Here is a 23,041-nt window from a genome sequence, read left to right on the forward strand (position 1 = left end):
CTCAGTTTCGTAGATGGATTTCGTGATAATGGATTTATCATCGTTTGATACGGAGCCTGATCAAAAACAATCGCATACTGTTCAGTAATTTTTCGAGAACCCTCCTAAACCACTCTTCGTAGTGTCTGGCATTCATTCAGAATGATAATCTGCGCCTCCTTTCTGGAGGAAAAAAAAAAGCCAGCATTTTGCGAGAACTCATCTTCGTTACCCGCGTGGCACATTATAATCCTTTTTCCAGAACCGGACGGTGTTTGAATTCTCCTTGCCAGTTATTCCACTCTTGAACACTTAACTCTGAGATAATCTGATACCTTTTCTAATGCATAGGGCATCTTTTGTTCCTGTCAACAAAATTTCGGAATGATTTGTACGGCGCCAACTTGGTTATTTTCCAACAGCACAGGTTTTTTAAGTCTTAATTTTCGAATAGCACGCTAAAGGTTTGTTTCATTTGTATCAGAAAAATCTTCCGCTTCGGCCTTCAACTTTTCCAACACGGCTCCACAATGGAAACTGCTTTTCCACATAGAAGTAGTGGACTTTTGTTCTTTTGACTCCCTGTTTAAACTCATAAGGAACTTCGTATTGTAATCAGAATAACACAGGCACTGCAATACCGTAATACAAACTTCTGTCACCAGAGCTCTGTTTTGGTGATAAAAAAACATGAAGTTTCGTTATAGTCTCTCAGAATTCGCTTCACTGTACCTTCACTACCGAGACATTCAGAAGTTCTCTTTTTACTAGCTGTGATACGGAACTGCTGGCGCCCTGTTTTTCGGCCTGAAAGTAAGTACACTAACTGACCACTAGTGTCGCTTCACAATTCCGTAAATGAAGCATGGTTTCACTCAAGCACAAGGCAGCTAATTATGTTACGAACGCTGTTTCTCACGAATACACAACGACGAATGGGTGTTAGATTGTTTCCTATATGGGGAAGTCGCGATGTGAACTCTGCAAAAACGAATAATGAACTGTGAAGTGAAAATACTGTTCAGAGATCCAACAACAATGCACACGCGAGCACGCGGTACATAGAAACGCAAACAAATTAAATGTGTTATATTAGCGTTTTATGTAGATTTACGTGCATAAAAATATAGAGCTGTGAAATGCAATAACCGAACTTGCATTTTCACTTTTCGTCTTGTTAATATGTATCACCATTAGGTAATCGCAGCAGTCTATGACCACCATTATTAGGAAAAAACGACTATCTGTAAAGTAACGACATTATCTTCTAGAAGTTGAGTATGGTTGTATTTTTAAACTGCGCAAATGAAATTTTTCTCCTCATTGTGGTCTGACTACTTTGAGTCCTCAAATTTGACACTCGCCAAAAAATGGTTGGAAAAACCACGCTTTCTCTTAAATATTATTGCATATGCAGCCCCCTTTTCAACTAAAATGTAATATTCATACACCAAATAAAAGCAGACATTTCCACGATTCCGGCGAGGTCACATTGATGTTCGCTATGCAATGTGACCAGAATATGAGTTCAAAGTCAGGGGTCAGTCATGATTAAATGGATTGGGCACGTTCGCTCCGCTCCTCGTCAGGGCTGTCTCTCTGTATTGGGCAACATTAGATAGAACTTCTAGGTAGTATGTTAGTGGCTACGTGCCAGTTGTACCAAACGAAAATTCTATGCTAGTTGTTTGTGATACAAACTTTTGCGCCTTTGGTTATCATGGTCGCTATGATGTTCACACTACACTAAGCAGATTCAGAAGGATGTAGGTTGCAGTAGGTACTGGGAGATGAAGAAACTTGCACAGGATAGAGTAGCATGGAGAGCTGCATCAAACCAGTCTCAGGACTGAAGACCACAACAACAACAACAATGATGTTCACTAATTCCTGTAACTTTTATAAAATTCTGTAAGTGATTAAATCTGTTTGTAGAAAGGGCTAAAACATTCTCAGGCATGCGGACTATCTTGCCGTTCGTTATTATTACAAGCCATATGAACTGGTAAAAGTTCCATGAATTTAACTATTAAGTGTAAGAAACCAAATAAAGTAATTATAAACGCAGATCGTACAAAGAAGAGAGTATGATGTAACGTGGTGTGTGTACACTGCAAACACACATCATTTGTATCTTCAGTATACAACTGACTCTCTGGTTTCGAAGGTACACTCGTATTTTGATCAACCGTTTTCTCATTCAGTGATATAGGTATCAGTGAATGAAGATATTTAGCTTTTTTTGTAAGATGAACCAACGTCAGCTTTAAGCTCCGCACGAGAGAGCAGCTGTGAATCGATTGGCTAGTGGGGATCGGCGAGCGAGTGCAATTTGACTCTAGATAGTTCGACAGAAAGCCATGAGAGACATCTGAGAACATCAGAACAAAATACTTTCGTCAGGGTATGGAAAATGCAAAATGTAGTGATGCAACGACGACACGAATTAGCAGCACCAGCGTTAAAAATAATTATTTTTAATTGCTACCATGCACTTGGCCAGCTGATTTTTAGTCAGCTGAACTTGACAGGTAAAGTTGGTGACAAATTGTTTCAAACAGTAGTGCCTCACCACAGTTTTGAAAGTCTATTGCATCCATTTGGAGTAAGTCTTCCGATGAGTCAGTGATCTCGGTGTGCTCTGTACAGAAATATATAAAATCTTAAACTCGACATCTGGCGGAATCAAATTAAGCAAAAAAAACCTATTTTTCTTCGAAAATCCCAAAATACAACAGGTCTCTTCTCAAAGTTTTCAAGCATCTTTTGCACTGGCACATCGTCAGCTTCCAACCTTGCCTACAGCTTATACTGTCTGAACTATTATTCTTAAAGATGAATTCTATTTGCTCTTAGTGTCCTCTTATCAGTAAATTTATTTTCGCCAAGTCATAGCTATTTGCTAAAACTTCGATACGCGGCTCCTATTCGCTAAGCGGGGTGGCGCTGTGGTTAAGGCACTGGACTCCTTAGAGAGAGAGAGAGAGAGAGAGAGAGAGAGAGAGAGAGAGAGAGAGAGAGAGAGAGAGAGATTAAGTCAGATCATGCCATTAAGATTTAGATTTTTCATGGTTTTAGATAGTGCCGGGAAGATTCCCTTGAAATGGAAATAACGGATTTTCTTTCCCATCCACGTTGAATCTGATTTAGCGTCTTCTTACTGGGAACTGAAGTGTTGTGCAATTAATTTACATCTGCATCGCAAGAGAAACCCACAATATCTTTTTTGTGACTTGGTTGAATGAATTTGTCATATTTTAAGAGTTTAAGTCCGAATACCAAACTAGAAAAATGACTGAAGCCTTACTAAATAGAAGAGATGGTCAGGTTCTCAAATGTACGAAACTGCGATGACAGGGTGAAATTTTACGTTCGAAGTTCGAGAGGATGAAAATCATTTTATCAACATACTGTTTTTATTTTGGAGGGCGTGGAGAACTATTCTCATTTTATGTAAACAACTTCTGTAGATTATTAATAAAGAAGTTAATAGCTGAGCAACTGCTGCAGGCCTTAGGTATTATACACGCTAATGGAGGAGGTATCATAATTAAACCGGGATATATTATTGCTGATGTGTCACATAATAACCTTGCTTTGAGCGGAGACGATTAAGGACTGGCTGTTGTTGTTTAATGTCTTCCTGCAAGTTACTACGTCTCGTCATCAGAAAGGTTTTGGATGTATGCAGTGGCATCTAGTGAAGATGGGATGAACAGCTAGTGCATTTCCGACTTTGTCGATGACTCGTATCTTTGTTGGCAAAGCACTTTCAAAGAGACGTTAAAACTAAATAATGTGAAATCTTAAACATTCGACACTAGATTGAAGCGGAAGATGATGTGTTGTTGTGGTCTTCAGTCCTGAGACAGGTTTGATGCAGCTCTCCATGCTACTCTATCCTGTGCAAGCTTCATCTCCCAGTATCTACTGCAACCTACATCCTTCTGAATCTGCTTAGTGTATTCATCTCTTGGTCTCCCCCTACGATTTTTACCCTCCACGCTGCCCTCCAATACTAAATTGGTGATCCCTTGATGCCTCAGAACATGTCCTACCAACCGATCCCTCCTTCTGGTCAAGTTGTGCCACAAACTTCTCTTCTCCCCAATCCTATTCAATGCTTCCTCATTAGTTATGTGATCTACCCATCTAATCTTCAGCATTCTTCTGTAGCACAACATTTCGAAAGCTTCTATTCTCTTCTTGTCCAAACTATTTACCGTCCATGTTTCATATCCATGCTACACTCCATACAAATACTTTCAGAAAAGACTTACTGATGCTTAAATCTATACTCGATGTTAACTAATTTCTCCTCTTCAGAAATGCTTTTCTTGCCATTGCCAGTCTACATTTTATATCCTCTCTACTTCGACCATCATCAGTTATTTTGCTCCCCAAATAGCAAAACTCCTTTACTCCTTTACTACTTTGTCTCATTTCCTAATCTAATACCCTCAACATCACCCGACTTAATTCGACTACATTCCATTATCCTCGTTTTGCTTTTTTTGATGTTCATCTTATATCCTCCCTTCAAAACACTATCCATTCCGTTCAACTGCTCTTCCAAGTCCTTTGCTGTCTCTGACAGAATTACAATGTCATCTGCGAACCTCAAAGTTTTTACTTCTTCTCCATGGATTTTAATACCTACTCCGAATTTTTCTTTTGTTTCCTTTACTGCTTGCTCAATATACAGATTTGAATAACATTGGGGAGAGGCTACAACCCTGTCTTACTCCCTTCCCAACCACTGCTTCCCTTTCATGTCCCTCGACTCTTATAACTGCCATCTGGTTTCTGTACAAATTGTAAATAGCCTTTCTCTCCCTGTATTTTACCCCTGCCACCTTTAGAATTTGAAAGAGAGTATTCCAGTCAACATTGTCAAAAGCTTTCTCTAAGTCTACAAATGCTAGAAACGTAGGTTTGCCTTACCTTAATCTTTCTTCTAAGATAAGTCGTAAGGTCAGTATTGCCTCACGTGTTCCAGTATTTCTACGGAATCCAAACTGATCTTCCCCGAGGTCGGCTTCTACTAGTTTTTCCATTCGTCTGTAAAGAATTCGTGTTAGTATTTTGCAGCTGTGGCTTATTAAACTGATTGTTCGGTAATTTTCACATCTGTCAACACCTGCTTTCTTTGGGATTGGAATTACTATATTCTTCTTGAAGCCTGGGGGTATTTCGCCTGTTTCATACATCTTGCTCACCAGATGGTAGAGTTTTGTCAGGACTGGCTCTCCCAAGGCCGTCAGTAGTTCTAATGGAATGTTGTCTATTCCGGGGGCCTTGTTTCGACTCAGGTCTTTCAGTGCTCTGGCAAACTCTTCACGCAGTATCGTATCTCCCATTTCATCTTCATCTACATCCTCTTCCATTTCCATAATATTGTCCTCAAGTACATCGCCCTTGTATAGACCCTCTATATACTCCTTCCACCTTTCTGCTTTCCCTTCTTTGCTTCGAACTGGGTTTCCATCTGAGCTCTTGATGTTCGTACAAGTGGTTCTCTTATCTCCAAAGGTCTCTTTAATTTTCCTGTAGGCAGTATCTATCTCACCCCTAGTGAGATAAGCCTCTACATCCTTACATGTGTCCTCTAGCCATCCCTGCTTAGCCATTTTGCACTTCTCATTTTTGAGACGTTTGTATTCCTTTTTGCCTGCTTCATTTACTGCATTTTTATATTTTCTCCTTTCATCAATTAAATTCAATATTTCTTCTGTTACCCAAGGATTTCTGCTAGCCCTCGTCTTTTTACCTACTTGATCCTCTGCTGCCTTCACTACTTCATCCCTCAAAGCTACCCATTCTTCTTCTACTGTATTTCTTTCCTCCATTCCTGTCAATTGTTCCCTTATGCTCTCCCTGAAACTCTGTACAACCTCTGGTTTAGTCAGTTTATCCAGGTCCCATCTCCATAAATTCCCACCTTTTTGCAGTTTCTTCAGTTTTAATCTACAGGTCATAACCAATAGATTGTGGTCAGAGTCCACATCTGCCCCTGGAAATGTCTTACAATTTAAAACCTGGTTCCTAAATCTGTCTTACCATTATATAATCTATCTGGTACCTTTTAGTATCTCCAGGGTTCTTCCATGTATACAACCTTCTATCATGATTCTTAAACCAAGTATTAGCTATGATTAAGTTGTGCTCTGTGCAAAATTCTACCAGGCGGCTTCCTCTTTCATTTCTTAGCCCCAATCCATATTCACCTACTACGTTTCCTTCTCTCCCTTTTCCTACACTCGAATTCCAGTCACCCATGACTATTAAATTTTCGTATCCCTTCACTATCTGAATAATTTCTTTTATTTCATCATACATTTCTTCAATTTCTTCGTCATCTGCAGAGCTAGTTGGCATATAAACTTGTACTACTGTAGTAGGTGTGGGCTTCGTATCTATCTTGGCCACAATAATGCGTTCACTATGCTGTTTGTAGTAGCTTACCCGCATTCCTATTTTCCTATTCATTATTAAACCTACTCCTGCATTACCCCTATTTGACTTTGTGTTTATAACCCTGTAGCCACCTGACCAGAAGTCTTGTTCCCCCTGCCACCGAACTTCACTAATTCCCACTATATCTAACTTTAACCTATCCATTTCCCTTTTTAAATTTTCTAACCGACCTGCCCAATTAAGGGATCTGACATTCCACGCTCCGATCCGTAGAACGCCAGTTTTCTTTCTCCTGATAACGACATCCTCTTGAGTAGTCCCCGCCCGGAGATCCGAATGGGGGACTATTTTACCTCCGGAATATTTTACCCAAGAGGACGCCATCATCATTTAATCATACAGTAAAGCTGCATGCCCTCGGGAAAAGTTACGGCCGTGGTTTCCCCTTGCTTTCAGCCGTTCGCAGTACCAGCACAGCAAGGCCGTTTTGGTTATTGTTACAAGGCCAGATCAGTCAATCATCCAGACTGTTGCCCTTGCAACTACTGAAAAGGCTGCTGCCCCTCTTCAGGAACCACACGTTTGTCTGGCCTCTCAGCAGATACCCCTTCGTTATGGTTGTACCTACGGTACGGCTATCTGTATCGCTGAGGCACACAAGCCTCCCCACCAACAGCAAGGTCCAAGGTTCATTGGGGGGGGGGGGGGGGGGGGTGAAGATGATGTACTTGCAGTGAAATATAGAAAAAAAAAAGCCAACGATTTTGAATTACTCCTACCAGAAATTTACGGATTGTAGAGGTCTGTAGGAACATGATCATCAAAGCTAATGTCCATTTATAAAGTTATGAACTGTATAATCACTGCCCCGTATTAACACGAAAATGCACTTTTATACCTTTAATCTGAAATCATAAATGGTTTCTGTTTGTTAACAATAGAAAAAAGTAAATTCCATCTCTCGAGGTTGCAGTTATGGGCTGAAGAAGCAAATTGAAAATGTAGAGATTGCAATTTCTAAATTGTTTGTATCTGTGGAAGAATGTGAACCAAACATCCGTGGACAACACAGTTAGTAGGAGGCAGTAGCCTAACAGATTCCTCCCACGCATCACTGTACGCGCTCTCTGAGCAGAAAGGTCACGCTATGATAAACGCATACTCGGATACCTAGCATTCTGCTCGGTACCTCCACCTCTCCCCCCCCCCCCCTCCCCACTCCAAAACCCTTTTGAGGTCAATAAGGCATACTGCCACATGACGTTTCCACTTCGTTGGAAGGCTCTTTATGACTTCAACTCACTGCTAAGAGTACGTGTTCTGCAAATGTGGTTGGTTGGGCCTACGTGTACACCACACTCGTCAGTTTTACTATCTTATGTCATAGGTTGTTCCTGTAATATACTTGAAGAAGCGGCTCAATTGTAGTTTTGCGGCATCACGGTAATATACCCGGCATGCTAATTGTCTAATGGGCATTGGTCACCCCGATGCGGTTTGTGCTGTTGTCCAGTCGTTAGCTCGTCGCGTAATATAGGTTTTCAACGTAGGCGAAAGTGGCGCTCTAGACAATTCCTGGGATAGGGTAACCTGTGAACGCCTGGAAGAGATCACAGCAGCAAGCGTTCGAGACGACCTGACTCATCACGGCTATGCCATATAAGTTGAAACTAATTCATCTCACTTATAAGCTACTTTGCAATTCCTTTCTAAATGTATTATGCTCTTCTTAACTGGAGGGCATTGCATGTGCTATGTTTTTCTCGTTATATGGTTGGAAGTATAGCGGCAAGGAATGATGAAGACGTGGTCATTGGATTGTTTTCGATGGTCATCGGCGTATGGAATTTAAGAAACCAGTCCCCTTCCCAGACAATTAAGTTTTTACGTAGTATAGTCGTCTAATCGTTCGTTAACCAGTTTCAGATAACGCGCCACAAAATTTTGAGAATGATGATGTGCGCTAATGATTAAAGCGTCCTAAAATTGCTTTCACTTTCAGCGGCATCACATCCTTTAAACATTGATCTAATGAGAATTCCATCGGACCGACTGCACCCCTTAGTTCAATTAACTCAGCGTTAGCCATTCTATTTTCCTTGAAACCAGTTCAGTTTGATTCGTATGTGTCAAAAGGGAACGAGTGATGATCGCTGTAAAGCGTAACAGGTCGCGGGGTGGTGACTGAAAATTGGGTTACTCAAGAGTGAACTATAAAGGACGCGGTTTGGAAGGCGTGTGCGCATGACGGGTGCGGCCGTGGCCTTGCTGCACGTGACGGCGTCTGGCGAGCTTGGGGTCGGCGCCGCTAGGTAGTGCTGCCGTTGTGGGAGGGCGGGGACAAACGGCTAGCAGGCCAGGTCTTTGGGTCCACCCCGCACGCCCTGCCTGCGCCTGCAATCAATATCCTAAGTGCTCACTCAAAGAAACCAACACGTCGCCTATCCCAGTGAATGCATTCGCGAGTACAGACCCAGATTAAGTAACAGAGCACTGTGAGAAATTTTCATTTTTGGTCCCGTTTCCAGTTAATGGGTGCAAATTATTCAGATCTTTTCTTTCTTCAGTTTTGCCTTCCCCATGTCTCATTACTTTGTATCGTCAGAAGCAATAACTATTTTTACTTTATATTTGTTTTATCATGTTTACACGGTGCCCCACTGCAAACTATTAACGAAGATCCGAGCATGCGGATCAGTTTCTCAGATACGTTGACTTGAAGTAATAGTAGTTATATTGGACATAGTGTGTTCATCAGAGACAAGGATATCGTTAGGAGTACCCCAGAGAAGTGTTAGTATCTATATACATAAATTATCTGAAGGGCAAGGTGAGCAGCAATCTACAGCTGTTCGCCAATGACACTGTGGCATACGGGAACGTGTCGTTGAGTGACTATTGGATACAAACTGAAGCTTACAACCGGCAATTTTTGGTCTGCAATTTGGATTTTAGCAAATCTTTTTAACACCCGTATTTAATCAAACACCTCACTAATCGATTCAGCCTATTTATCTCGTCACGGTTTTCGTACGGCTATCGCAATTAATAAACCTTTTTCATAAATACGAAGCATTTTCCATCGTCAATGACTGTTTATAATGTCATTCACGTCATAGCTTGTTTGTTTTAGTTGTAAATATTTGTCATGTATTGTTGTTTTTCTGACATGTTCCACATCCTGGAGGACCTCCTCACTACGGATCAGTTGGAATGAAAGTAAATCTAATCTAAACGAAGTACTACGTTTGTAGCAACCAGGTATCATTGATACCACTCATTCATTCCCATACCATAACTCGATGACTTGTGTAAGATGTTGACAGCACAGCAAACAGTATGCTTATGAGTCCACTGGTAAATTTTCCTACTCAGTTTCATAGACGAGTTTTCGGGGAACTCCACCGCTGTTCGCCACGTGAAGTGTCTACCTTTGGCTTATTCGTCAGATCTCATTTACTTTTTGGAACGAATGTTTTTGTATGCCGCCATATATTTTCTTACTGCATTTAGTAACAAACCTCTAATAGGGTACTATAAACACCTCATCCGAAAGTAATCTTGAACGGGTGATTAGGCAACCCATTTGCGATGTAGTGAATTAAACCTGCTGACAACAATAATTTATGTAATTTAATTCTTATCAGTTCGCTTGAAAAAATACAGCCGTTTACTATTACGTGTTAATATTATCGAATATAGTTAAAACTCGAGTATACCATTGTTTTATACATACTTAGATTTACAAATGTATTTAATTGATCTATTAGTGTTATGTACCGTACTCGGAAGTTTTCCGTAACTCAGAGTGTGGGCGACATCGATGCCCAAGTATTCTATAGCACCATACATCGTTAGTTGAACCAAAAGTTGATAAAAGCAGTGACACAATTACATTTAACTAGTGTGACCACAATCCGATTACAAACGACACGAACAGCCAACAAAGCAAAGATGTGGCTCTAAGGAGAATGATGGAAAGAGTCAATGGTGTAAATGCAAAAGTGTTGCAGACCTCGTATTTCGTAATTTTGCTTTGTAGTTGACAGTGAGGAACGAAAACGAACTTCTATGTTTCAAATCGGTCAATATATAAAAAATAATGTGCCTGGGATTTCAACAATCATGATGGCACCGAACAGATTATGATAAAATTGAGTGAACGAAGACAACTTGTCCTGTGAACTGATGCCTCAACCAGTTTAGAGAGGCAGAAGTTTTTATCGTACAACTGATGAGATTGTGCGTCATGCTGGGATGACAGTTCATTTTTCCCGTACAGTATGTCAGTAACTGAAGAAATTTTAGTCTTCCAGGAATGGAAGTGGCCGAATGTGTGCTCACTTCCTATAGTTCTGCAGGAATTGAAGATATTGATGCCGAGCTGCTATTTGTACCATAGTTTGATTTCCAGCACCAGGATACCCAAAACTAAGAAGCATGAAGAAAAACTTTCGAAATCACAATATTCTGGGACATCACCACAAAATGACGAAATATTTTTCTTCAGTTCACTGCTAGTAAACAAGGGTCCAAGTCTCTGACGTCACACAATATATGAAGAGTATTGTTGATCCGGCCATCCCCAAGTGGAACTGGAGTCTGTGTTACTTGAAAACTTGAAGGACGGACAAGGAGTACGGTTCCTCCGATAATGAGATCTTACGAGAGAGAGCACAAGCTCAGACGAGGGAGGAATGGATAAGGAACTGGTGTTCTTTTGAAAGGAACCAGCCCAGCATTTTAAACTATGGTAAAGCTAAATCCGGATAGCTTGCTTGAGATCTGGACTGAAGCCCTCTCATGTTGGTTTTATATATATATATATATCTGCCAACCGGTTGCATAGGTTTTCTATCAGAAGTCTGATGAAGTCACCCTTAGAGGTGACGAAACCTGGTCAAGGTATATAGAAAACCTATGGAACCGGTTGGCAGATTTTTACACATTTTTCAAATTTGTGTATACGGTTGCTGCAAACGTCAACCATGTTCAAAGTTGTGACACCATCACATCCTGCTGCGTAGGCAGAGGCTCGGGTAGCCACCGAGTTGAAGTCAGACAGTTGATGCACTTCGTCCCTACCGTAATGTGGTGCACAGCAGGAAATGCTATGATTGGAAGATCACTTGAAACTTTCACGCCTTTAGTAACAATCGGAATAACTATATGAAGAAGGCATCATGAGGTGTTTGCATATTAGTACGACTTTCAGTTCTTAGCAGAAACGACTGCTGAAAAACTACTTGAGGGTATGAATACTAGAATCCAACTGTCTATCTCGCTAACAATTTGCAACTTTACCTCACGGCAGGTAGAGACGTATCTTATCAAGAACCGGAAGAACTATTACATCATTTAACCCTCCCAGTTATCCTGCCGGGTGAGTTCCGTAAAAAGAATGCAAGCAGTAGAGAGCAACTAGTCGAGCTACACCTTTTGGGTTTTAACCTTTGTGTAATAAATATAAGGGCTCCAACCCACTTTAACGCCATCTAAAGCACCTTTTCTGCAATTGACTTACTGCTCTGCAGTCGAATTCTTGCATCTATAACAAAGTAGCATGTGATTGTGGCGCAGTAACCGTTGCCGATAATGTTATCGACACCACAGTCGAGACCTACCTAGTTGGGAAGTTTACTCCTTTGAAACCTGAGTCACAATATACCAAGAAAAACACATTGATGAGATTATGCAAGAAGCAACGAATCTGATTATTTATACTTTCTTCCGCACCATCCCGATGCAAGTCTCTACCACGGTGGTTTTAAGAAATAGTTGAATCTGTCACAAACACATGATGAACTTTTCATTAACAAAGAAAACATCCCTCCGTTGATAATCTAACTTTATCAAAATGACTACGAGCAAAAGCACATTATTTAAGTAACCAGTGGAAGCAGCAGTGGCGGGAAAAGTAGAGTTCTTCACTGAATGGGTCTACAACAGATGCCGAGGCGTGGGCAAATCTGTGACGTTCAACGGATATTCTTTCCTAGCTTGAATTACAGGAGTTTCACATTCTTTCTTTTAACTTTGACGTAGAGAGACCTATAAAGCCCCTTTTACAAACTTTGAATTCAGCAGTCTACTAGTACAATGCAAAGGCCCAGATACCACACACAATCAAATGCTTCACTAGCTTAGTGACTACAGAAAAAAAAATCTTTGTCTAGACACATTAATGTGACCACCTGTCCAATAGTCTGAATAATCACCTTTTGCATCGCAGACCTCTGTGACACGTGCAGGAAGAAAGTCAATGAGGTTCTGGAATGTACCGAAAGGGATGTGGAACCATGCCGATTCCAGTGCCGTGGCCTTTTGCGCTGTGTTTCTCAGTCAAGAATCCATGGCGCGTGCAACCCGATCGATGTGGTCCCACATATTCTCGATTGGGTTTTAATCCAGGGGGGTTGTTCGCTGGGGAGTGCGCTAAACTCATCCTAGTGCTCTTAGAACTACGCAAGTACATTGTCTGCTGTGTGACAATTTGCACTGGCCTGCATGTAGGGGTGGACATGTCGACTATTGTTGCGTGGTGTTTGCTTTGAGGCGTCACACGCCTTACATGCCAACGGCCATCTGTCCGATGTAGCATTAAGTGTGGTCCATATGAAAAGGCCACCTGTCGCCACTCAGTGGACATCTAATTGCGGTATTTGCATGCAGATTTTCCAAGCTTCTTTGCCGATAAGCAGTAATCAACACGGGGCGTAAACAATGCGCGCGCTGAATAGGTCTATACACAGCAACTTCACCTGACGCTCAACAGTTGCACGTCTGTTTACCCATACATATCTCTGCAACTGTCGTTCACCCCTGTCATCTACGGTTCGTTGTGCATCACAGTTGCCTCGGCGCCGGTTTTGGATAGCGCTACTTTGCAGTGCACGATATACTTTAACCACGATGACATGCGAACAGTTTTCAAGCTGCGCCATTTCGGAAACGATTCCACCTTGGCCCGGAAGCCAGTGATCATACCCGTTTGGATGTCAGACAAATTACAGTGTTTCCGCATTACGAGAACGACTGCGCTGGTTCCCGCGTCTTCCCTCCCACCCCGCCGGACACGCTTTATGTACCCTGCGCTACTGGTGCTGCCATCTGCCGTATTGTAGTGGTTATTGGACGCTGGTAGTCACATTATTCGGTCTGGCCTGGCCATGTACCTTAATGATGTTTGGCAAGAGACAGTTTTTCCCACCCAATGGACAGACAGTATCATTGTACCAATATTGAATAACACAACTACATATCGATCATTTTTATGGCTATGCTATGAAAACTCCTAGACCAGGCGGTCAATCACACACTTCGTTGATTTCTGAAAAAAGAAATTTGCTTTTACCTTTCCATTGCGGATTTTGGAGTCCCAGATCCACAACCAATTACCTTCTATGACTGAAGTCTACTGTTAGGGATGCCTTCGTCATTAGACACTTTGTAGCTGTTTTTCTCGACTTACACATGTAACGACACCTAATCTTAGCTGTCCTACATGGGTGGGACTTCCGAGGCAACATTACAACTTTTATTAAACGTGTCTTATTGCATTGGCATTTCAGAATCACGGTTGGTATGGACGTTAACAACATGTAGAGGAAAATTGGTTTCACAGGGTTAAGTGTTTAAAGCTACCTTGTTGCTGTTGTCATAAATGGAACTGGTGTCATCACTGGACAAAAAGAAGTCACACGACAAAAAGATGTCACACTATTCACTGGAGAGAGACATACTGAATTTTGAGCACATAAACTCATCAGTAAGCAGTGACCAATGGCAGACTGCTTTCATTACTGGTTATTCAGAGGATGCAAGTCTAACAAAAGAGGCAAACTGCAATTTTGTTTTAAGAGTTTTTGCAGTGTATAGTGGTTCAGATTAGGATGAAGAGCTGAAGTTAGTCCAATAAAAGGCTAGTTTCAGGAGAGCAATGTATTTATCCAGGAGCTTATTTACTTCTCGTGCATTACCCAAAGCCACACCGAATCAAAAAGTAACTTCCATTTATTAAACCACTTATGCCTAGACAACACAGATGTGGCAACATACAATGTAAATTCACTTTTCCACGTAGTCCTCAAGAGACTAAATATTTCTCGGAGTGGGTAACCAACTTCGATACCGGATGTGTAGAAATCACCTCCAGCACTATGTAATCATCTGGATACAGCTGCTTTCACCTCCTCATAGTTTCGGAATCATTGTCCGCTGAGATCCTCTTTCATATTGCTGAAAATATGATAGTAGCATGATGCTAGATCTGGACAGTGTGGATGATGTTGCCATATATCCCACTTGAATCACTGCAGTAGTGCTGACTTTCGGTTGGCCGAGTGCAGTGTTGCTTCATCGTGCAACAAAATTACACTGGCACAAAGTTTTCCCCAATGCTTTTCTTTAATTGCCCATGCAACTAGTGCCTTGTTCGACAATGCAAAGCAGAGTTAATTGACATGCCTTTCAGCATAAATTCCATGTCAAAGAACATGGTCGCAATCGCTTTTCGTGCTGAAGGTTGGACCTTGTCTTTTATTGTGGTGTTAGGGTGGGCCCACATTTCATCCCCTGTGATGCTTTACCACTGAAACTCGTTGTCCTGCACAGAATGCTGTTCCAAAAATGCCAGTGGCAATTAGATGTGATATCCTTTGGAATTTTGGTGAGCAGCTATTTGTCCCACCTGGTACACATTTTAAGACACCGAAGGCACTGGTGAAAAGTGGAGAACACACTGCCATACAAAATGTTCAGCATGCTGGAAATTTCCTGCAGTGATATGCACTGATCCTTTCTAATTATCACACATACGAGGTCAACATTTGCACTGTTGCTGGTTGTGGACTGGTCTTTGCGATATTTTGTCTGAGAGATCTGTGCATCTGACATCAAATTGCTTAAAATCATTTCGCAATGCGTGGGAGAGGTATCGCTCGCTCACCATATACTGCAGTGGTTTATAATTAATGTCCATACAATTTAGCCATTTAGCTTATAGAAATGTAATTGTTACGCGCACGTGCGCTGCCCCCCCCCCCCCCCCACACCCCTCCGTTTTGAGATGAACATCCAGTTGGCACTCCATTGAGCCTAGCCCACTCTGCACACACAACATGATGGGATACCGCACCACCTGTAGTATTGGACGTGTCAGCAGAACTGTCATGTGCTGCACATTGGCCACGGTCACGATAAGCAGGGTGCTCCCGCGGTGAGCTAGTGTACCTTGATTTTTGAATTCACCCTTGTAGTTCACCTCATTAACTGTAGGAATAGTGCTGCCCTTAAAAATCTGAGCATTACCCAAGATACAACACGGGAATATCATTACAGTCATAAAACTCGCTTCCATACATTATTTTCATGATGGCCAGTTTGCAAGTACATTACATGAAATTGCCCCCCCCCTTTTCCCGTATGTAAAATTAAATGCAGATCAGGAAAAAAATAATAGTTGGGTTTGTTTACCTATTGTTACATCCCTTTATTGTTGCAGTTTTAATTGTACTTACGAACATATTGACTAATAATAATAATAATAATAATAATAATAATAATAATAATAATGAACCTTGTTAATGTATGCCATTCTTTCTTTTGCAGATGTCCCTTCATCAGAACAAGAGGAACTCTTTATTCGCAAATTACGCCAGTGTTGTGTGGCATTTGACTTTATGGATCCTGTGGCCGACCTGAAAGGAAAAGAGATCAAGCGAGCAACCCTCAATGAACTTGTTGACTATATCACTGCAGGTCGGGGTGTCCTCACAGAACCAGTATACCCAGAGATTATAAAGATGGTATGAATAGTGTAGAATAAAAAAAATTGCAACTTAATTTCGAGTTATGAATGCAGTTAAAGAGCTACAAATATGTTTTTCACATTTGTTTGTTCTTCTTGATTTTTATGTAGCCCTGCTACCTGTTACATTTTTATTTCAGAGATCTTAAATGTCGTTCAGTTGTGAACTTCTTGATATTGACACAAATCGCCGTCATACTTGTCATCATTGTTAAATTTCACATCTGTTTACGTCTCAGGTGTACATTGGGTGGAACCTCTCATTGCTTTTGTACATGTATATTTCCGCATTAGTATGTTGTTTATTTCAGAGCTACTGTTTCATCAGCTATCAGGGGAAAGTACAAAAGCTAAGGGGAAAAAAAAGATTTATTGAACTTTTAACACTTCTAATTCTTCCATTTCCTGGTAAAACTTTCGTTCTGCTTCATTCTACATATTTTCAGTTAGTTGCAGAGAAAAAAATATATGTAATCAATAATAGTTCAATGTGGTTTGAAAATGTAGGTACTGACAGTACAAAGAAATAATCAAATCAGGAAATATGTTTGGCTGACAAATGTCAGCATTGAAGTTGCAAAATTGTGCACTTAGGTCATTTACTTTGTATAAATAAATCTGTATTTGGATTAAAATAACACTGTGATGTTACGTATGTAACGAGGCAACATCTGTCCATCATTACCCATACGCCTAATATGTCTGCAACAGCAGTAGCTATTAAGTTCAGTTCTGAATTGGTTCATCCTATTTACCATTAAGGTGCATTACTTAGTTTGCATTGTGGTATTGTACTAGCCTTATCACTTCTATGCTCACTTTTACTCTTAGCTTCAGACATTCTTTTGCATAAAATATTTTTGTAATAGACAGAGAAATGGTGTGTGTGTGGTAATAGATCACAACAGTTTCATTAGTGACCACAGTTGAGCATTTTTTGAAAAGTTGATAAATGGAAAAAAGGTAATTTTTTGAAGAAATGCAAAATGCTTTTTTTTTTTTTTTTAAATGTCACATTGAAATACTAACTACTTAAACAAGACACTGCTTTTTTTTAGGCATAGTTTCAATTTTGTGCTTCACTTTTCCTAAATTTTAATTGTTTGTCAGATTAGAGGTACAAAGTTCCCAAGCTTCCATCAGAAGTCGATAGATGCACAGATGGAACTTGAAAGTGCTGTAAGATTTCACCTCAGTTTGTCTCAGGTGTATTTTGGGTGGCATCTTTCATTACTTGCGTACTTCTGATTTGTAGTTGTTGATGTATAATTTCATTTTTTGTGTATTATTATCTTTGACATTAATTACAGATAAAGCTACTTCATTGTTAATTTTGCATAGAAATACTATCATGTACTACAGTATAACTCTTTCGTATCATGCCTTCCCATAAATGTTTGACAAGAAAAAATACAAAGCAGCAACAAATGTTACTGAAGTACAACACAAAAAGCACTGGCTACAGCAATACTAAACTGGAAATCTTTTCATCCTTATCAGCAATGTCATCATAAGCTCTTCTGCTCCTTCTGGCACATTAAAATTCCTATTAAGTTTAAAGACATCAGTTTTCATTTCCTTATTAACCATGTTGTTCTCTTCCAAAGTGATTAGTTTCCTCACTTCCTGGCTGCATTTTTCTGGAAATTCTATACATAAAGCTCTACAGGAATTCCATTATAAGTGTCCAATGCTGACAACAATAACTTGTTCAGCCTTTCATTAGCCATTGCTGGCAGAGCACTTATTTTGAATGGCATCTTAGAATGTAGAGCTTCTGTTGCACTAGACTTTTCTCCTGTACCAGACACTCCTTCAGCTTATTAAATTTGCTGATTTCTTCCTTGGAGGCCATTAGTGTGCACATCATTACTATATTTTTATTTTCACTGATACAGGAGTCAGAAAATAATGAATTTCATTTGAGCCTTTTTTTTTGGCTAGGATGCCTCAAGGTTTCTGAGAAAATCCAGTAAAGCTTAGGCTGCTTGTTAGCATCCTTTTGGGCCTTCTGTTTTAAACAAAATATAAAAAGCAATCCTTCACCATTGTGCATGCTCGGGAATGGATCATAATGCACAAATTGTGTAGCCAAATCCTTCTTGAATAAAATACTTCATCGAAGGAAGGCTTTGGTATTGGCCGATGTTGTTGTATATCAAAACATACTTGAACAATATTTGGATTTTCATCCTTTGTTGTTGCATGTAACTTTTTGTGTGAAATTTATGTAAGCTGTGGTTTATTGTTGATTCTTTTTCTCAGCTCATGTTCCTTCCTTTTACTTCAGTCGACCAACCTTGCATGTTGAGCATGCATGTGTGTTGGGAATTTTAAATTAAAAGTTACTGCAATGGTAGAAAATATATTTGTAATTTAATAAAGAGCAAGTAGGAAGGCCTGATGCTTCCCTTTTTCTATAGAAATGTTTCCACATTTTGATCATATTCAGTCTGGATGCTAAATATGCCCTTGTGGAATTTTTCCATAAATAGTGGCTCTTTCTACATCTGTGTGTGTTCATTTCATTCTTTTATAGTGGTGCTCATGTTTCCCCCTCAGTTTTCAGCCAGTAATTTCCCTGTTAAATGGTATTTAATGGCCAGATTTGAGTCCTTGGACATCCCTGATGATGCTTGAAATGTTTCGGCACATGAAAGATACTGTCTAGCTATCTTTTGGCCTTGTGCTTTACTGTATTGTAACAGTATTCTTCCTTTTTGTTTCTTTCTTGATATTCCAGTGTTTTGATGATGTGATTATCGTGTAATTTAGTAATAATTTGATCTGGTCAGTTTTCTTTAAACTATTTAAAGTTTTGTTATCATCATAAGTGAAATCAACTGCTTCGCATACTTTTGTTCCTATGGCTTTTTGGTTCACTGGTATGTCTGCTAGCCCATGTGAACTGGCAATAGCTGGAGAATTTTCTTGTCCTTGTTTGAATTCTTCGTTGTTTTCCCTCTGGTCCTGGACTTCCTGCCGCCTAAGCACTGGGTTACATGTATAACCTTTCCTAAGTCACTTGTATTAACCACAATTCTATAGTTTTAACAGCCTACTCTGCCTACTCCATTGTCAACACATTATAACAGCATCAAATATCGGATTTTGACCAAACCTTTTCAACAGCTCATGGATGATGACAAACTTGATTTTTAACTACAAAAATCTGAATTTCAAAAAACTGAGCATTTGTTGGCTTTTGGAAAAATGCTCCTAAATTGCCATGTGCAGAGCAGTATGACAACAACAACAGAGCAGGTGTGACTATCCTTGTTCCCCAGTCATTTATTCCTATGATAGCTGTCGTGTGAACAAACAACAGTCCTTCACTGATTTTCATTATCTGAATGTCTGTGTGAAAAGAATGACATTGTGAAAATAGTAAAGGAAAAAGGTTACTAACATTCAAGACAGTCAGCCAGTAATAGTTGGTTACAGGCATGGCAAATGTAAGATTGCTGATCTGGTTAATAGCACCAGTCCTTTGTAACCATAAGTTCTATATTTATTTTAGCAAACAATAATAGTTGATATAATAGAATGCTGTGACTAAAATTTACCAGGGATTGTAGCATAATTACTCGAGTTATGGGGTAGTACAAACTGATAACTAGTCTGCCTCTGGGTGTCGGAGCAAAACAACGTTTATTGGAAAGTTTCTATAGCATCTTCAGCACCTTTGTAATATTACACTTGCTGAGGTGTGCAGGACTCTGGAATAAACATGCATTGCCCTTGCTTCTTGTGGTTAAATTGCCAGATCCTCTGTTAACAAAATGAGAAGGGGTGGGAGAGATATTCTAGTGGAGAATGTGGACCAATGTTCTGCATAGTGCTGATATCATTCATGCCTGAGACACAGAAGTTGTGCTGTAGTGTTAGTGAGGTACACTCCTTAACTCTAGCATTTTAGGCAGTCCAATACCCATTGTGATTAGTACATGTGCAAACAGTGCAAAAGTGGAATTTCTTTGTATACCTTGACTGGCTGTCTTTTGCGTCCATGGATTTCAGGCATTACTATTTGAGTTTTTGTACTTATGAGTACCTGACAGTCTTCCAGGTTCTGGTGGTTTTGTTTGCAACTCTGCACTTAAAAACACAATGGTGATATCTGAGATGAAAAACAATTAAAGAAAATAGGAATTCCATTCTGGAAAAGATAGAAACAAGTGCTTATGCATTGCAGAAAAATACAAGTAAAAAAGTGAAGTATGATATGGACTTGATTTTTTAATAGCTTGCAAAATTGCTATAAAATATATTTCTTAGCTTGATGTGAGTGAGTGGGACAATCATTTTCTTCGGTCTTCATTCTTATAACTACTTTCTTTAAATTTTCCAGTGAACCAATATTACTTCAAAAAACAGTACAACACAGCTTCAATGTATTTAAGGAGTGGCATCGTGAAATCACCAAAATATATTGCAGTGTACACTGATGAGCCAAAACATTACAACCAATGCACACCACGAGGTTAATCTTGTAGTGTTTCAGGTATTTTGGCATGGTTAGGAAAGTATACAAATGGAGCAGAGATGAATGGGGACTCATTTTAGCAGTGATATCTGCAACAAATGGGGAATCCAATGACATAAGTGTTGTTGACAGAGGTCAGATTGTTATGCACTTGCATCTGGTAACAAGCACCTCAGAAACTGCACAGCTGGTCAGCTGTTCATGTAAGCATCTGCGTATGCAGAAAACCACAATTAGGTGACAGTATAGTCTGTCAGCAAACTGAAGAGCGAGCGAGTCCCCACTCTACGTCACAAGGCACTTCTACAGGCTGTTTCACAACGTAGTACCGGCCCTGCTGCGGCGTGCGCTTTAAAACTGTGGTGACGCCGTGTACAGATACGTCTCAGCTGCGTTTATTTTTAGACAAATGCATTAAGATCATAAGAAATACAAAAAGCGACAGCTTCTTCTGGAACACAACACTATAGAGTAAATATTATTAACATAAGAATGGAAGTCAGGATTCTACTACAAAAATAGAACCAAATGCCTGTTCATGTGAATGAATGTTCCTCTATTGCTATTCGTAAAACGAAGCCCATATAGTGCAATCAGTCTGTAGAATTTAAGGCTTGTTCTTGTTTTGTGTTTCTACTAAAAGGTAGAAGTTTTCCTTGAAGCACTGCATTGAAACTTAACAATTCTTGCAACGCAAAAAGTGTTTAAAAAGTAAGCAGAAATTTATATTTTTGTGTGTTGTATTAGTCCAATTTGCACCACTTTTTTGTCACTGTCTTTGTAAACATGCCTCAAAAGTATGTGTACAATGTTATGCATATTGGGTATTTACTCTTTTCTCAGATGTCAGGAAGGTTACATGTGTTTTGGTAGCATCAATGGTTATTTGCTTTGTATAAAAATAAATTAGAGAATCTGTATTAAATTTTGTTATAAGAATGGAATAAAGTATATGAAATTTTTAGAAATAGTAAATATTGCTTTTGGTGAGCCTGTTATGAGTAAACCAAGGGTAGACAAGTGGTATAAACATTTCAAAGCAGGCCTTAAAGGACAGCGGTTTTACAAGCATGAATGAGATTAAAAATGCACAGTTAAGAGACCTATAAACTGTCCCGAAGAAACAGTTCCTAAAGTGTTTAGGGAATTGGAAAAAGCACTGGTATAGTATGTATTTGGGAATATTTTGAAGAGGATAACACTGCTGTAGATTAACAAATGAAGTTCTTACCAAAAAAAATAAAAACGAATATGTAAACGCACCTCGAATGTCGAGCTTTTTGCTTAGAAGCCCAGAATCGGTGTACATGTTTCAAAGGAAATTTCAGCAGTGTTTAGAATAGCTATTGCGCACATGTTTTAAGCAATATGTCTTAGAATCAGGTGAATAGTGACCGAGATACAGAGTTAGTGTTCCATAAGCGTCAAAGGTTTTACGTGATTTTGAAACCGTCTATAACGATGGGTTTCCTCCCAAAATTATTAGTTTTCCTTCGTGGCGATTCCAGTAAACCATGCGACTTATTTTTCTGTTCCTTACTTGTGTGTCCTATTGGGTGAGGCTGAAGTTTGCATAGATTGCAGCCCTCTAATTGGGACTGATGATATTAGTCGACAGTTCTTTTTGGGCCACCTCTTTAATACACGCTGTAATAACATTAGAGACGGTCGAACGCTCGTTACTCCGCAAACATCTCTACTTCTTCATATTCTGCACATTTTCTTGCAATGCTATACGATTATCCATCACTTCCAAACATCGAAGTACATCAGTAAGTATCCAAAGTTAACTCACTGACACTGGCAACTAGGATCCCACGAATAGAAACAGTGTATATCACTGCACGCCGATCTACATCGCTAGACAGGTAACGGGCAACAGATTTTGGGTGCGCCTGTAGGCCGGTGGCAGCATTCTTCCGGGGAAGGCCACTTTCCCCCACCAAAAGCACTGCTCGCTCTTGAGTTTACAGACAGACTATGCAATAGTATTTCTGCTTCAGCATGTTATTCTGTTAGAGGAATATGACATGTGTGATAGTACTGAGATTGAGAACACTGTGAGCACTGTAGCAGTGCTGTGGTTTACTACCTGTGTAGAGCGGAGTTTTGGCCTCATATAGCCATCAAGTAATTTTTGAGAGCGCCATCAGTGAAGTTGTGTTTTTGTTGTAAATGAGACAGGCCTACAAGGATGATTTCACCCTACATTATCAGTGACTTCCTGCAAGTCCCAAGAAGATATTTTTTTTTTAAATATATATAACACATTTTTCCATTATTAATTGAAAAGTCAGAATTGTCTTTTGTTGTCTTTGTTACATTTGGAACACGTCAAATTTCTTGTCATA

General features: G+C 39.8%; 1 protein-coding gene across 2 annotated transcripts in view; it reads left to right on the forward strand.

The window, feature by feature from the left end:
• Positions 1–23,041, forward strand: part of LOC126175442 (serine/threonine-protein phosphatase 2A 56 kDa regulatory subunit epsilon isoform) — a 279,631-nt gene that overhangs the window by 132,826 nt on the left and 123,764 nt on the right. For both annotated transcript variants that reach the window (XM_049922253.1, XM_049922247.1), the window contains exon 2: positions 16,006–16,202. In XM_049922253.1, the coding sequence (XP_049778210.1) occupies positions 16,006–16,202 (197 nt within the window). The remainder of the gene's footprint in view (positions 1–16,005; positions 16,203–23,041) is intronic.

The sequence above is a fragment of the Schistocerca cancellata genome, chromosome 1, assembly GCF_023864275.1.
Source record: "Schistocerca cancellata isolate TAMUIC-IGC-003103 chromosome 1, iqSchCanc2.1, whole genome shotgun sequence".
NCBI lineage: Eukaryota > Metazoa > Arthropoda > Insecta > Orthoptera > Acrididae > Schistocerca > Schistocerca cancellata.